This window comes from Marmota monax, unplaced genomic scaffold (assembly GCF_021218885.2).
Source record: "Marmota monax isolate L192 unplaced genomic scaffold, Marmota_monax_Labrador192_F-V1.1 WCK01_AAM20220418_F8-fsc00378, whole genome shotgun sequence".
In the NCBI taxonomy this organism is placed as follows: domain Eukaryota; kingdom Metazoa; phylum Chordata; class Mammalia; order Rodentia; family Sciuridae; genus Marmota; species Marmota monax.
In genome coordinates, this window is record NW_026693516.1 from 36828 (window position 1) to 53631 (window position 16804).

General features: G+C 49.1%; 1 protein-coding gene across 3 annotated transcripts; it reads right to left on the reverse strand.

Moving 5' to 3' along the window:
• Positions 1 to 3059: 3059 nt before the first annotated feature.
• Smim43 (small integral membrane protein 43) lies at positions 3060 to 8667 on the reverse strand. Of its 3 annotated transcripts, none has more exons than XR_009228103.1 (5): positions 7600 to 8396; positions 6559 to 6625; positions 6009 to 6182; positions 5410 to 5759; positions 3060 to 4728 (listed from the first exon to the last, which is right to left on the reverse strand). XR_009228103.1 is itself a non-coding variant. In XM_058583662.1 (5 exons), exon 1 carries the CDS (start codon positions 8630 to 8632, stop codon positions 8441 to 8443), a length of 192 nt encoding a protein of 63 aa, XP_058439645.1. In that variant the 5' UTR covers positions 8633 to 8667; the 3' UTR covers positions 3060 to 4728; positions 5410 to 5759; positions 6009 to 6182; positions 7600 to 7728; positions 8413 to 8440. The 3 variants fall into 3 exon arrangements, 1 of the variants encoding a protein (XP_058439645.1); XM_058583662.1 differs by lacking the exon at positions 6559 to 6625 and adding an exon at positions 8413 to 8667 and having other exon boundaries at positions 7600 to 7728; XR_009228104.1 differs by lacking the exon at positions 6559 to 6625 and having other exon boundaries at positions 5410 to 5730; positions 7600 to 8395.
• Positions 8668 to 16804: the final 8137 nt, after the last annotated feature.

Consider the following 16804-nt stretch of genomic DNA (forward strand, 5'->3'; position numbering starts at 1 on the left):
ATAAGATTTTTTAAATAATCAATGAGGATAAATTTTGTGGCATCATTTCTTCTACTTTTATAGATGCTTCAAATTTCTATAACAAATTTTTTAAATGTGCATACCCAGAAATTCTTCATCAAGGATTTTAGCACATAATAATCAAAGATTCATGTCAAAGGGTTATATAGTGTTATCAGTAATGGCAAACAATTAAATAGATATTAAGAATTGTCTTAAGTAAATTGTGCTTCTTTTATAGGATACTATAGGACAGTTTCAAAGAGGCAGCCATATGGGTTCAACAGAAGCCGGTGATGGAAGGAACAAACCCTCTTTCTTACTCAGGAACTTAGACTAAGAAACTAGACTCCTGCCTGCCACATGGTCAGTCTTCAGTGAATATTGGTTGGAAAAAAACCTGGAGAATTATTATTATATATTTTAAACCAAGGTACAAAACAATGTGTTTATAGTTTGCCTTTGTTTAGGTAAAAATGTAAATATACACCTGAATATATATTTCATAAGCTAGAAAAATACATCAGAACCTGGTAGCCATGAAGAAGAAATAGAGAATGAGAGGAAGATTTGACCTCATTATGTTTGTGTTTATAAATAAAATTCTCCAAGAGAAGGAAAGAAAATAACAAAAACCTGTAAGAACTAAAGAATGCCCCAGTTGAGATGTGGGCAAGATGTGAGCAGACAGCTCACGAAAGAACACGGAGCATGTGAAGAGCTCAGACCGCCATAAAACAGGGCCAAGAAGGCAACCCACCATCCCCCTTTACCTTGGAAATTTACAGATGACAAGATTCCCAAAATGCAGAGTCGCTGGACAGAGAGAAATGAGCCACTCCCGGCCTGTTGACGCAGGCAGCCAGACACACACTGGTGAGACACATGCGTCCTTTCCCGAGGGCAAGCCAGCCCTCCACAACTTGTAACAAAGGGAACAGTGACCTTGAACTCACCCTGTCTAACTCCAGGAATCAGGCAAATGTGAACAGTTGTTGGCACAAGGAGATCCAAAGCAGGTAGACTCACTGTCCCCGGGAACTGTCTGCAGGTAGAGCAGGTCCCCAAAGTCAGTATACACGTTCATGAAATGTCATGCAGACCTCGTCACCGTCGGCCTCTCTCCTGCCAGGTTCGGAAAGCTGTTTGCTCCCACCTGTGCTAGGAGTAAAGAGGACAGTCCCCATTTTTCACAATAGGAAGGCACACAGGTGTCCCTCTTGGCCAAGTGCCATCCCACTGGGGACTCAGGTTTAAAGAAAGGAATAAAGGAAGCAGGGTGCCAGGTGGGGTTTTCTTATGGAATTTGACCATTCTCAACTGAAATTACTCAGGGCTTGAAGGTATACAGAGTCAGCCTTTGAGTCGAGTTTATTATAAAAGTTCAGATTTATAAAATTTTCTAGAGAATGTCAAGACTCAGTATAAAACTTCGGTAATCAAGACAGTGTGGGAACAGGATACGGCCTAGGGGACCGAAAAGAGAGCCTGGAAATAGAGCCACCCTTACGTGGGCGTCAGGTATTGACATAGATGACCAAGTAGTCCAGTGCGGACAGGGCTGCCTTTTCCACAAACAAGGAAGAGAGACCAAGAGAGAGAAAGAGGGAGGGAGGAAGGGAGGGAGAGCCACTGGATGATCTATGTATTTTAGAAATCTGTCTTTACCTTGAACTAGTCACAAAATATTCAAAGTGAATAACAGACTTAGTAAAAGCCAAAATTATACTTCTATAGCTTAAAGAAAGCATAGAAAGATATTTTTTGCTACCTAGGGAGAAGGTAAACATCTCTTAGGACACAGGAAACAATAAACATGAAATAAAGAGGTAGGCAAATCAAACTTCAAAATAAAAGTACATCTTTTACAAACATTGTTAAGAAAATTGATAGGCTAGTCGCAAACTGAGGGAAATATTTGCAAAGCACATACCTGCTAAAGAACTATGTCTAGCCAATAGCAAGGATGTGTGTAATTCAATAAAAGACAAATCGCACAGAATCGGAAACTTGTAGAGAAATAAGGTCCAAGCGATGCTCAGTGGGGAAAACTTACCTGAAAAAAAGAATTCGCTGATATCACCACAACCCTCATACTTCACCCAAATTATTCAATCATTATTGAATATTTTTAAAAGGTAACATTAGCCAGGCGCAGTGGCTCACACATGTAATCCTACCGGCTCAGGAGGCTAAAGCAGGAGGATTGAAGGTTCAAAGCCAGCCTCAGCTGCCAAAAGCCATCCGTGAACTGTGCATGAACCAAACTGGCCTGGAAGCCATTGGGTAGGAAAGTCTGGTATCTGGTCACTCCCAGCAGCACTCCTGCTGTCTTGAGACCCCCAGGACATGGGACTTCCTACCTGGCTGTCAGGTTTAGCACTGCACTGGAGATGGGGGGACCGGCTGGAACCACATAGCCACACAGCCTCTCAGAGATGGGTGTGGCCTCCCAAGATGCCAATCATCCTGTCGACTGTAAGACTCCATCCGCTGAAGCCTCATCCCACCTTTGGTGTACTTACTCTCCCTTAAGTAAAGGGTCGGAACCGTTTTCTAGTTATTCAGATGCAGCTCCTCCTGGCACCTACCACTGCTCCTTTCCCTTTTAAATCTGATTTCTGGATCTGTCTCTTACTTCTTTAATAATCACTTCAGACTTTCATTTTCTCAGGTGGCTCATCACCTTCTGAGCAGGAAAGAATCCTGGTGGGGTGCTGGCCACCACATGACACTCAGCAAAAGCAAGGCTCTAAGCAACTCAGTGAGACCCTGTCTCTAAATAAAACACAAAATAGGGCTGGGCATGTGGCTCAGTGGTCCAGTGCCCCTGAGTTCAATCCCTGGTACCCCCAAAATAACAATAATAATAACATTAATTGGTATATAGACATCTCCATTAAAAAAATAAATATGCCATAAAAATAAAAGTGTTCTATCTATTAATCTCATCCTAATTAACTCTTTGGGTAATAGTCGCCAACTTTAACTTTGGGTAATAATCACCAAAAACAAACAAACAAACCCCCCCCCCCACACACACACACACACAAACTGAGTTACATATAAGTATTATATTTTATTTCACAGTCTTTTTTAAAAAATATAAATCACTAGGTATTTTGGAAAACATACACAGAATAATCATTTAAAAGTCACAATGTTACAAAAATTAAAAAAACCTGCACAATAGATCAAAATAAACCGTGGAAACACTCTGACTTAGGAACACACAACGGGTACTAAGAGGGCGAGGGGAACCTGCACTGTGGTTTCTTTATCGTCCTTTGTCACCAAAAGCAATCCTGAGACCTACTCCCAAAACATTCATGAATCCCAAGAGGGTGGGCAACATACACGTCAAGTCAGCATCTTGAATTCAGTTCCAAAGAACCACTTCTCCTCTTCCTCGGGGAAACAAGGTCCACTGCAGGGTGAGACAATGAAGGCCAAGGGACTCCAAGCACGGCCCTGGCCACACTCTCCCACCTCTCTGCAACACAAGGAAGTGCAGGATGTGGACTGTGTGTCCAATACCAGAGCCACTGGCGCCATGTGGTTAGTTTTCCTTATTGACATAAGTAAAATTTCAGAGTTACCTACTCAGTCACTTCAAGTGTGCACCAGCCACATGTGACTAGTGGTTACCATATCGGAGACTGCAGATAGGGAACGTTGCTATCATCACGGAAAGTTCTCTGGACAGCCTTGGGTGTGGGAAGTGATTCTTCTCCCGCTGCTCTGCCAGGATGTGGGCTGCTCGTGGAAGCAGCTCCGAGAGGCGATTCTCCCAGGATATTCCTAGCTTGGTGGCAGAGTCATAAGAGGAAGCAAGGAAGACTTTCTTTGCATAGACTATCTCCCTGGTGCATAAAAGGGATGGTCTTTTTTGGGCACCAAATATGCAAACCTAGATTCCACTAAAGTCCGACTGACAGGAGTTAGGGAGGACACAGTGACGGTAATGCAGAAGAGCAAGGCTTCGTGCTCTATCCAGCCTCCACAGAGAGACCATGTCCCCCAGAAGATGCCCACACGGGCAAGCCTGCCCACGCCCCGTGGGAACACCTGGCCTCTTCCCAGCCCTCACTCCAGCTGAGCAGGCTGCCTGGAGTTCTACCAGCTGGGAAGGGGCCACTGTCTCAATCCATTTCGAGCATTGTGCTCCTTCACAATGGGATTTTGTCACCAGGGCACAGATGGCTACTTGTCCACTTGAGATGTGCTGCCATCACCCCTCACCAAGAGAAGGCAGATTTTGGTTGAAGGCATTGCTCGAGCCATCTCCAGATGGCAGCAGCCAGTAACAGGGGGCTGGCCAGTGTTGAGCATCTGAGAAAGCTCTTCAAAAGGAAGTGGATTCAGACTGCACAGCCAGCTGCCCCCTTGGGCTTCCCCTTCTGGTGGGGAGCTGTAGGAAAAAGCCAAAGGTGTCACCTGAAGCCTGACTTTCTGTGAGCTGGGAGCCAACACCAGTAGTCACCCACCTCCAAAGCACGTCAGTGTGAGTTACAGGAAAAAGAACAAAGCCCTAAGTGAGCCACTGTTTGCCAACTTCCTACTCTGTTACGGAGACAGCCATCCAAGGGGGATTTACATCTGAAAGAAAAGACGTCCTGTCTGAAGATTCTGACGTGGTAAGTTCAAGTGACTTCACAGGCACACTAGTAAGACACAGGCCGCGTATAAGGACTCCCAGCTTCAAGTCAGCCTCCTCTTGGGATCTCCCTGTAAAGAGAGAACGGCAGAAATGGTCAGACTCGTTTAATGAAGCAGCTGAGGAGATGGATTTTTAGCTTAATCCATAGGAAACTTTGCCTGCGTGCTTATCCTGTTGTGATCGCTCTTCAAACACGGTTCTGCCCTTTGGCTTACCTATGCATGGTAACATGCTTACTTCTCAGGTCATCAGATCTGTATTGAATCCACACTGTTTTGAAATTTTGTATGGACAAAATAAGCAATGGAGAATTGAGGAATTTGTTTCTCTGATTCAAACAAACAACAAAACATCGACATCAAAGATCTACAACTCAATTCTTAACTTTCTCTTGAATGTGACACAGACATCAGCAGTTACAGCTAATGACCCTAGAGTTTTGACTATGAATTTAGCTTAAATAAGCACAAGTACCACAGACTAGCTATGAACACTGAAACAAAGCACAGAACTCTGCAGATACTTCCTATGTACTGCATTAGTGTCTTCAGTGTTCTCAAAGTCAGAGATCAGTATGACTCACAAAAAGTCAGTGTTTCCCACTATCCAAAAATGTTTTGACCATTACAATGCTTAAAACTTTTAAACATTTAAAATTCGATTCTAGTGCACTTATTTTGAAATGACAGACAAAATTGGGAACGTGGAATGTCAAGTCGAAAATAGGGAATCGCGTATTTTTTACTTACCTAGTTCCAACTTTCCACCCCTGCAAGGGAACCAAAAACAAATCCTGGCATCTTGTCATTCCCAGAAAAGCCAGTGCACGGCACACTCGGGTAGATTTATCTTATGCTGCAGAATCACACCAGATGGCATCAATCCTGCATCTACAGCTGTGCCCTAAAATTGAAGTTCGGGCTCGGGAATGTGCTTTATTAGACATTTTAGGTTTTGCAGGTGTGGATGTGATGTCATTTTCATCCAACTTGAATGGGTTATCTTTCCAAGCAGAATTGTGGATCCACTTCACTTACAGGCTTGGAAATGAAGAAAACAATCTGGTTGTCCTAATAAGATTGGAAGTCATTTTGAACCACTGAAATTTAGAAATAATGAAATTTGAACACTTGAAATAAAACACTAATATTGCATTATTGAATTATGGCTCATTTCCTTATGATGGAAGACATTCAACTTGCTAACATTACTGAAATCACTAAAGACCTTTTGTTGAAAACAAAACATAGGAACATTTCCTAATCAAGTTATGCTTATAAAATGAGCAGTTATTTTAAACATTCCTGACTTTTTAAATGCTTTAATGTCTAGTTCATATTTACCTCACCTTTAAAAATAGAATTGGCGTAGCAACTGTGAAAAGCCAGGGCATCCCTGGATGAAGCACAGAAGAGGCGGAACCAGGGACCTGGACCTGGGAGCCATCAAAGCACTCCATCTGGATCGAGAACTCGTGAGGTTTAAAGTAGTTCTGATTGGGGAGGTCAGTACTATGCTGGGCCTTGGGAAAATTATGATTGGAAAAAAAGTGAATAAGAAAAGGCAATTTGTATAGGGCATCAAAGTTTCAAAAGCAGAATCCCTAGCAAAGTCAAGGCCAGGAAGGGGATAAGTGCAGCAGGCAGCTGTAAGAACTAACGTGAGAAACTCTAATGCCACGTTTAGGGCTAAGCTCCAAGCAGAACATGGGCAAAGGAACAAATGTTCTTTTTTGACCTGGATAAATAAGAACTTAGTAACTAGTGGACTTGTGTGCCAGGAGGATATATAATGGCCCTGGACACAAGATAGAAAGGCAGCCACTCCTCTCAGGAACCCAATTCAGTAGAACTTGTGGAGAAACCAAGTCAATGCTGAGATGGCAACACACTACTCACCCAGACTTCCCCCTGGTCTCCCATTTAAGGAGGTCGGGGTGGGGTAAACTTCTAGACTCCAGCAGTCCTGCTAGGAAGATTAAAGGGTTGAAAAGTCCAGGAGCCAAGCACTAGTTAAAGTCATTTGCCCTCTGAGTATTTGTGAAATGTGGAATGGTTGTTTTCTAGCCTTATAAACAACCTTAATTGCTAATTATGCCCACATTCATGTGTTCATCTTAACCACACAACCCTGTAACTAAATGCCACTGCAGAGGTATCAACCAATTAGAGGCTATTGTTCAAAGCTCAACATGATTCAGTGCAGCTGATTCTGGGAATTCAAACTGGAAACTCAAATCAAGTCTTACTATAACTCTGAGAAAGACATAACAAAGAGGTGAGAATTTGCTCATGTTGTAAAAGTTAAAAGAAAGCACTTACTTCATTTAAGAACAGCTGAGCTTGGACAAGTGAAATAGAAAATGTGGGAAACCATCTGCATGTCTCAGACCAATACCAACTCACCTAAGTGAGACTATTTCTTTCTTTCCTTTGAATTATCAAAACAATTGTCTTCTACTTCAATTCTGTATTATCTGCTTAGGCAAAATTTAAATATGTTCCTGGTTTTAGCTTCTCTACTCTACATCTCATTGTGTCTAAAAGTAACAGATGTTTCCAATGTTACTACCTGATGACAAACCCAGCATCCGAAAGCCCAAGCCTTCTCTGAGTGAAAAGAAATCATACCTGCATCACTTATTTCCCTTCCGGAGCCCCTGCCCTGGTTTCTCAAAGAGCAGATGACTGCTAACCTTGTCAGCATCCCACACACCTCTCATTTCCATAATCCTCTACCTAGACTTGGGTTCCTGAAATGAACTAGCCGCCAGCCTGGCCGCCTGGTTTCAGCAGAAGCTCAGCAGTTCGGAGCAGGAGACAGCCCTTTACCTAGGGTCCCCATTTGCTGCATCATGGCCCTCCACTTATTAGGCCCTGGGTCTTCAGAAGTTTAGGCACAACTAGGGACAAGGTGAAAGTGGCGTGGTCCCAGCTTACCCTTGGCAGACAGCCTGGGTGGTCCATCGCCAGGCCCCTTGAGGGCTCCAGGCTGTAAGTGCAGCTGAGGTGCTTGGCGCTCGGTGTCCATCTAAGTGCTGTTGACGACCTAAATCTGGGACAAAGTGTCTGGAAGATGAAGTTATTTCCTCAGTAGCATCGCCTGGAGAGTACCCAGACCCACGGCTGAGTCTAATCCTGCCGACCATCTTCCCACTAGAGATCTAGAAGCCGCAGACGCACTGGCCGTCCTCTTTGTCCCGTGGCCCTACGCTAGAGGACAGTACCCCTTTCGCCGGCCCTCGATGCCATCCCCAGAAGCTCACAGACCCGCCAACCAGAAGGCATCTTCCACATGAGTCTCTCACGCTCACCCTCTGCGGTCCCAGGTTCTACACCCCCCTGGGAGGCGCTCCCGGGCTGAGTAGGGATCGAGGGCAGGAAGGAAGCCCTCCACCCAGAGGCCCTGAAGCCTCGGTCCTGACGGCCAGTGCAGCTCTCGCCGTCTGCGAAGCGCAAAGCTGTAAGGCAATGACCGGGTGCTGCAGGGCGCCGGCCCAAGGCTCCTCCGACCGGGTGGATCCCTAGGTGGCCGGCGGGTCTTGCTGGGAAGCGGCGGGAGTGAATGAGCTGAAGGGTATCATTTCCCCCTCTCGGGGACAGGACAGCGGGCTGGAGAGGAGCTTGCAGGGCAGGCGCCCGAGCCCTTCCGACTGCCCTCTCTGTCCTCCTCTCTGCCCGCCCGGGCTCACAGCCTGGCCGCCCCGGCACTGGGGTCCCACCCTCGCCGGCCCCGACCTGCCGCCTGCGCACCTGGACGCGGCGGACCGCGGCCGCGGGCTCACACCGCCTGCTCGTGCGGGAAGCCCCAGGGCTCGCGGTGCAGCGACAGGCGCCCGGGCTGGAGGGTCCCGGCCGTGCTGGCCACGGAGTTCTTCAGCTGCTTGATGACCACGAAGAGCAGGAGGAAGAGCAGGAAGAGCAGGAAGAAGAAGAGCGCCAGGTAGAGCAGCAAGTTGAGCTCCCACTCCATGCTGCCCGCGCGGCCGCCGCCCGCTCCCCCGCGCCGCGCAGCTGCGGGCCGACGCGCCCCGCAGCCGAGGACCCGGGCGCGACCGCCGAGCAGGCGCGAGAGCCCGCGCTCCGCTCAGGTCCCCCTCTGAGGTCCCCTCTGCTCCCGGAGTGCGCCTGCAGATTTTCGTAAAGGCGAACTGGGGCAGGCGGGGACAGCGACGAGGTAGCCGCTCAGTCTCCAGGACGTCGGGCTGGTGATCGGCAGAGGAGCTTAAGATTTCCACTGCAAGCACCCGCCTGGCAGGGTCCCTAGTCCCCTCCCTTCCTGAATAAAGTCTTTTGTTACCCCCACCCCCTTTCTGAAAAGCTAGGTGACATGTGGCCAAAGACGCGGAAGGACTAAAGGGGACAGTGAAGATGGAGTCCCCAGCGCCACGGAGGGCTTCGTGCCAAGAGATGGCTTACTGGGACCTGAAGTCCACTTGACTTAGCTCCAGTGCTCCTTGGAGGTGCAGATGCGCTCCGTATGAGTGTACTTCATTTGGAGGACAGGTCCTTAAGGAAAACACTCAGAATAAAACGCATTTCCAAAATTGTTGTGAAAACTTTCAAATGGTGGCTTGAAATTAATTTCTTTGAGGAGAAAAGAAAATATACTGAAAGTGCCCCCTGAACCCCAGCACCTCTCAGTGTTTGACTGAGGTCCCCAGAGCCCATAAATGGGGCCTTGAAAGAGGTTCAGTTTCTCTGCTGTTGTGCAACAAGTTGCCTCAAAACTTAGAGGCGTGAAGCAATGTAGGTCCTTGGCTATCCTCCAGGTTCCTCTGGGTCAAGATTGAGAGCTCAGCTGAGTGAGTCTGGCTTGGGGGTTCTCAAAAGGGTCCATTCCTGCGGGAGCTGGGGCTGCAGTGCTCCAAGAGCTTCACAGGCTGCTGTGGTCTGGCATGAGCTGGGTGGCCCTGAGAGGCCTGGTCACCCCTAGTGGGCTTCTCCACAGAGCTGCCTGGGTGCTCAACTCCAGTGTGCCTACCACTTGCTTGAGAGGCCCCTTGGTCACACAGGCCAGCCCTATCCACACAGGAGTCCGGGGTAGGAACACAGGATGAGATCAGAGGAGGCATCTGGAGTCAGCCATCACAGCCTCTCGGCATTGCCCCGCTCTGGGAGCCTCCATTCTGTCCTTCTTCATTTGTCAAGCTTCACGAGAGCCCCGGGGGCTGAGTGGGCAGCCGAGGCCTGGCCAACACAGCCAGCTTGTGTGGTGGGCAGCTGTTGCAGTGATGGCAGGGCTCCAAAGACAAGGGCCTGGAAGCCCAGGGCCCGGCGCCGCCCCAGCTCCACCTGCCAAGGACACTCTCCCTCTGCACCCCTCAGTCCGTCACCTGAAGCCATTGCCTTTTCCTTGGATTTGTTGTGAAGATAAAAAGTGAGCAGGATGTTGATAAAGATCCATTTCTATTATTATTCTATGATCCAGGGTCTGCACTGTTGAAGGCCATTGTTTAAAAAAAAAAAAAAATCCGGGTCTCTCCACTAAGCATCGTATGGACACCTGTCCCCTTGTGTTATAATGACCATTGAGCTGGGGATGTGGCTCAGTGGTAGAGCCCTTGCCAGATGTGTGGGGCCCTAGGTTCAATCCTCACCACACACACACACACACACACACGCACACACGCACACACGCACACACGCACTATGATGATCCACTTCATGGGCAGTGTTGTGTGGAGCAGGCTCATGACTCACAAGAATACTTGTTAAAATTTTAAAGCCAATTGTTAAAAAAAAAACCCTATTGTTAGAAAGTAAATTATATTGGGCTGGGGATGTGGTTCAAGCGGTAGCGCGCTCGACTGGCATGCGTGCGGCCCAGGTTCGATCCTCAGCACCACATACCAACTAAAAAATAAATATTAAAAAATTTATCTTTCTCTTTCTCTCTCTCTTTAAAAAAAAGAAAAGAAAGTAAATTATATGAATTCACAAATAAATGTTAACAAAAATATAATACAGGCTCAAGACTCTTGCTTCCTAAACATTTCCCACTTCTGCCTCTGTGGTTGCTGCATGGTGGAGACAGTTCGTGATGCACATCTCTCTCTTCCCAGCTGTGTTCAGTGATGTCATCCCGGTAGCTCGAGACTGGCCAGAGTAGAGTGTCTACCCCGAGGAGATGCACAAATGCTTTAACTCAGGTCCAGAGGCCGGTCCTCAGACATCTGAAGTCTCATGCAAGTTAACAGAGTTGTGATTTCTCTGACTTCCCAGAATCCACCCCCTCCACGAGCACCACATGTTCCTCTTGTGGAATTCTCCATTCTATGTAATCTTGGCAAGAGAACAGCTCCCAGTGCCTGCTTTCCGTTGCCTCCTCCCAGTAAGGAAATGAAGGGGATCAGATATAGCGCCTACCCATCCTGGAACAGTGTGGGGAGAAGGGCAGGAAGAACCTGCCAGAAGCTCAGCCAAACATCCTGATTCCAGCCCGGAGCCTGGAGCTCACAGAGCAGGAGGAATGTTTGGAGGAGTCGGATGTACTCCAGTACGGCTCCGAGAGCCAGCGCAGCCCCAGCACTGGCCTGGTGTGGCTTCTGGCCCTCTTGCCTTCTTTCTGTTCTGTTACCTCCACTGGTTTTCCAGGGAATCTTGTTGCAGCTGAGCAGAGCCATTAATCCCAGCTAACAGAGGAGGGTGCCGACTGGCAAAGAGTCACTTAGCCAGGCACGGGGGCACATACCTATATTCCCAGCAACTCGGGAGGCTGAGGCAGGAGGACGGCAAGTTCAAAGCCAGCCTCACCAACTTAAGGAGACCCTGTCTCAAAACGAAACATAAACAGGACTGAGGATATAACTCAATGGCAAAGCACCCTGGTTCAATCCCCAGTAAACCCCAGCCCTCAGAAAAAAGGCAAGCAAACATCACTTACACACTCTGCACAGAATAAGCTCTCTGAACAAATAAGGAGTTGGGTAGAAAAATCATATGCCATTTGGCATATTGCCCACCAGGTGTCCAAGCCTTTAAAGGATGTAAATCAAAGCAGAGAGGCTAAGTGACCACTGGAGACCCACATCTCGCAAGCAGCAGATCAGGACGTGAGCCCAAGAAATTCAGCAACAGGGCCTGGGCTCCAACCCCCGGGACACGCCCTCTTCACAAGGAAGAGTACACTTTTCTTCTGCACAATTATCAAACTAATGGCCATGTCTTTTTCTTGTGTTAAACCTAACAAGAAATTTCAAGAATGTATTTCCTCACATACACCCCAACTCCTCCTTTTGAAATCTTGAAGGTCTAAACTTCAGAGAGTGCTGAGGGGAAAGGCCCAGGGCTGAACGTCTGATCTGGCCAAGCTCTAACCACTTCAGCCTGCGGAACCAGGACTAGTTAGATTATCCATTTATCTCAGCAACTGGACTGGGTTATAAATATTAACTAATACATCCTCATATCCACTCTCAGTAGAATTTGTATTTAAGATGATATCGTTGCCACACCCACGCAAATAACATTACCCTTATTAGATGCTCCCAAGGGGGTTTAGCCTCCGGTGGTATTTATCTACCTCAGTAAAGCCGTCTGAAATATGGTCTCCATTACATAAATGACTCCACAGAAATAAGACACACTCTTTCTCTTCCTAAATGTGCACATTAATGGAAATCCAGGGAAAGAAATCCCAAGCATTTTAAAGGACAGAAAGGACACCGCTAGAGACCAGAGCTTGGGAAGCTGGCCAGGTAAAAAGAGCCCTCGCGGCTGTGAACTGTGAGGTGGAGGGAATTGTCAATACCATCCCCCCTGGGCCAGAGCGACCCGCCGGCCTGCTCACACAGCCGGCCTCCTCCCTCCTCCACAGGCCTCCTCCCGCCTCCACAGCCCTCCTCCCTCCTCCACAGCCCTCCTCCCGCCTCCACAGGCCTCCTCCCTCCTCCACAGGCCTCCTCCCTCCTCCACAACCCTCCTCCCGCCTCCACAGCCCTCCTCCCTTCTCCACAGGCCTCCTCCTGCCTCCACAGCCCTCCTCCCTCCTCCACAGCCCTCCTCCCTCCTCCACAGGCCTCCTCCCTCCTCCACAGCCCTCCTCCCACCTCCACAGGCCTCCTCCACAGCTTGCAGAGCACCTGGCTGCTGTCCAGGGGCTGCCAGGTGTGGGGAGCCACTCTGAATGACCCACGCCTTCCAGTCCTGAAGCCAGAGGCTCTGAGCAATCACTACACTTCATGGTGACTTGGGTGTTGTCCCAGGAAGTCAAAGGCGTGTCTTCAGGCCTGGGCCTGTCACCCGTGGGGTTGAGCTACACTCACCTATTCTTTTGTAATACTACCCCTTCGCCCTATTGGGGATAGAATGTTCCATGGAAACACCCTTTGTGTGTCCCCTCCTCCTAATGTGCCCTTGGGTGTGGCCTTCCTGGATGTCAGTCAACCTGCTGGCAGCGACATCAGGAAGCTAGACTCAGCCCCCTGAAACCTGACCCCTTCCCTGTTTGAATGGCTTCTCCTCAATAAAAGGGTTCAGCTCTCTTGCTCTCTCTTTCTGCAGACCCTTAAGGTCAGAGGCGCCATCACGGGACTCAAAGAAAGAGGTCTCTCTGTCTCTTGTGGGGTCATTCCGTGCAGCCCAGTTCCCTGGAGTGAGCCAGAGTGTCTTAGTCTAGAGGAGTACAACAGCCAGGTCCTACCTCACCCCGCAGGGGAAGGGTCATTTATCTCAACTCATGGCATAGGCATTCATTGAAAATGACCAGTGGTAGCAATACAGGACCGTGAAAACTCACGTGTCACATTCCAGTATGAAGTTACCCGGACTCACCTGGGGGGCACCTCAGGCTGGGAGGGGTTGATCAGGGAAGAGTGGCAGAGCCGAGAAAGAGAATTCCACGTGCTTTATACGGCTGGAATTGTGGTCTGAAAGGAGCCCAGAAGAAGTGTTTGGGACCATGCTCTGGCCTTGAAGTGGGGCTTGGATGGTAAGACCAGGTTCTGATGTAGCAGTCACTTAGCTTGGTGAAGGTGACTGAGCCACTGAGCTGTGTGAAGATGGCGGCTGCTTCCCTGGGAGGTCCTTTGAAGCACCCCTGCACCCATCTCTAGGGAAGCCGTTCAGGCCCTGTCCCTCCGCTAAGAGTCACTTTACCTTTATGCCATGCTTACAAAATAAGAGATCCTCTTCTGGAAGTAAGTAGAATTTATGTGAAGAAGACTTAAATCTCAGGTAACCATGAGGAATTCCAGGGAGAGAGAGGAGGCCAGAAGGGACTCTGAGGGAGAAACTCATTTGAGGCCCATGTGGGGGCTCCTCCTATGTGGGGGCTCCTCCTATGTGGGTAGCCTTGAGAATGCAGAATGCACCACTAGGAATAGCTCTCTGAAAAACATTTCAGACTCTGTCCTCAGCTTGGAACATTTTAAACACAACGAAAGTAGCATCAAGCCAACCCGTCACTGAAGAGGAAAGATTAAAAGACAGATTGTGATTATGGACAAACACTATTTCTTTAATCCAGACATTTTCCAGGAAGTGAGCAGGAGCGTTGTAGACAGTCGGCATGTGGGTGGCCGACTTGGCTCCATGATTCTGAGCACCATGGAGCAGCAGGGCTTTCTTCAGCCCACTTCAGTGCTGCAGTCAGTGAGCCTGTGGTTAGTGGGAGGTCAGCTCCCAAGGAGCTGGTGAAGCTCTTTAGCCGGGCTTGCACACCCGTGGGCACACACAAAGCCGAGACTGGACTGCCCTGGGTGGAAGGGACTGGAAAAGAGGTGAACTCTGACACCCTCCTTCCTTATGGCTCCTGGAGCCTAGCCGGCCAACAGGTCAAGCCTGCACTCCTAGATCTGGTGACCCAAGCTGCCACCCAGGTGTCCACAGGTGGCCTGAGTGCAGCTGGTGACAACAGACCTGGGTCCCAGCCTGGCCCCACACCCTCTGTCCGGTCCTGAGTTGTGTCATGCTGTGAACCACAGCAGATGTTCTGCATCCTGTGGACTGGACATGTTTCCAAGCCACATGTCTTGCTGGCTGGGTGCCTTGGACACCTTTGGTGGCTAGTGTGCACCTCACCCCTTTCTTCTTCCTTCCGGGATCCTGACTTTATGCAGGAATCTGCCTCTTCCTGAGGCCTTCTATGGACCTGAGAGGCATCGTGCCAGGGAAGCCAGTCCTGAATGGTCCAAAACACACCTTGAGAATACAGTGAGTTTTTATACCTGGTCCAGGAGGGAGCCTCTGACGGAAAGTGACATGATCTAATGGCAGCATACCAGTCATTGTCCCAAAAAGGAGAACAAAAAAACTTTTGCCTCTAAGGAGGGAAATTTGCTGCTGACTAAACTGTCAAACTGGTTTGAAGCTGTCGAATGGGTAGGAAAAGCCAAAGGGAGAAGGGGAGAAAGGCACAAAATCATAGCTCTGGAGTCAGAAGAGCAAAGGGCATCACCCAGAGCCACTGTCCCTGTATCAGGAAGGCCACCAAAGCACCTCTGTGCAGTGCGCCTGGAGGAGCCGAATCCCAGAAGGTCCAAGCACCCGTGGCCACTAGCTCTGGCCTAGGAACCACAGAAGCCAGGAGACAAGAAAATCTCCCTCACCCCACCCTCCAGCCTTTGCCAGCATCCCTGGGTGAAACCTAGCCGGAGTGGGTGGCAGGGCTGTGTGGCTCCCTGCAGAGGAGAGGACGACCACCGAGCGGAGGCAGCAGGCACCGGTGTCCACGTGCTCACACGCTGGAGAAAGTCAAGTATAAGTAAACAAGATCGGCATCCTCGCCTCCGTCCTCACGGGGGACAAAGCCACCTTGACAGATGATACGGTGGAAGGAAACTGCATCCCTGCTACCATTGGGCCAGCCAGCAGCCAACCCTGAAGGGTCCCCTGCTTCTGGACATCTCATTTTGGACAAAAAAAATACGTTTCAATGCTTTTAAATCTGGAAGTGCTGTACTGATAATCAGAAGCCTGAACTTCTGTTCTGCTCCATCTGAGATGCTATTGGTCGAATCAAGGGGTACTGTGATAGCAATTACTCAACAGTGGAAACAGGGCAGGGCGACCGCTGAGATAATGCGTATGCTTTGCCAGCTGGTCCCCATCTGGCTCTTGTGTCACTCTTCCCGATCATGATCTCTTGGTGTGTTGTAGGGCTGAGCCATGGGCTCAGATTTTCACCATACCCCATCAAGAGCCATGTTTCCCCCCACTCCAGCTGCGGTCGAGCCGTTTCTTACCATGGGAAGGATGGGCACACCTCATGGTGAAGCCTCAGCACCTGCCACCTACGTGGTTTGCAGAGGAAAACTGCTGGATCCCGGTGTTTTCATTTTGTCCGTGCCTTAGTTGTATTTACCAGTACAATTTGTCCTCTTCCACATTTCTCCAGGTTCTCTGGTATTGGAGAAGGAGTTCCTGGTGTGTTTGGAAACTTAAGACGCTGAGGTTCTAAACAACCCCTGCCAGCCAGAGCCACATAATACTGGGCATGTGTCTAACTCTCCCTGCTTCTGTCCCTAAATTAGGGGCTTACACATAATTATCTCCAAATCCCTTCTGCTTCCAAATTTCAAATGGTTTAGCATCCTTACTGCCAAATCCAGGGGTGGTGAGAGCCAGATTATCTGAGTGAATTGCTCCCATCTGCCATGATGGCAGGGCAGCTTGGAACCCAGTGCGCCTTCTTCCAGAAACAACTTGCTCTTGGAGGAGCCTCAGACACATCAGCAGAAGAGGGTGCTTCATGCCCCCACCAGGACACGCACCTGTTTTACTGTAAAGGAGTGGAGTTGTTCATGCGTAACCTACATGTGAGCGGCCTCCCAAAGCAGCCACTTCCTCACCGTGTGCAAACCTGAGGCAGGATGGAGCAGGGAAAGCCGTTCAGGAGCACAGCTGCCAGGTGCAGAGGGCACCCAGAGAGATGTTCCTTTTAACCCTTTCTTCCCCAGCAAAATCATGACTTCTCCCCACTCCCTTGGCTTTCCGTGTCACACAGGAAACCTGGCACCAACCTGAGCTGGCTGCTGCCTGTATGTCTACCTAATCTTCTTTAAATAAAACGGACCCTGCACACAGGAATCCTTTTGCCCATGCCCCTTCAGCCTCCCTGAGCAAGCCCAAGTCACTCCCGCGTCAGAAAGGGTGTGCCAAAGGAGTCAGGAAGACCCCGCCAGGCTGCAGAGGACCAGGCTCC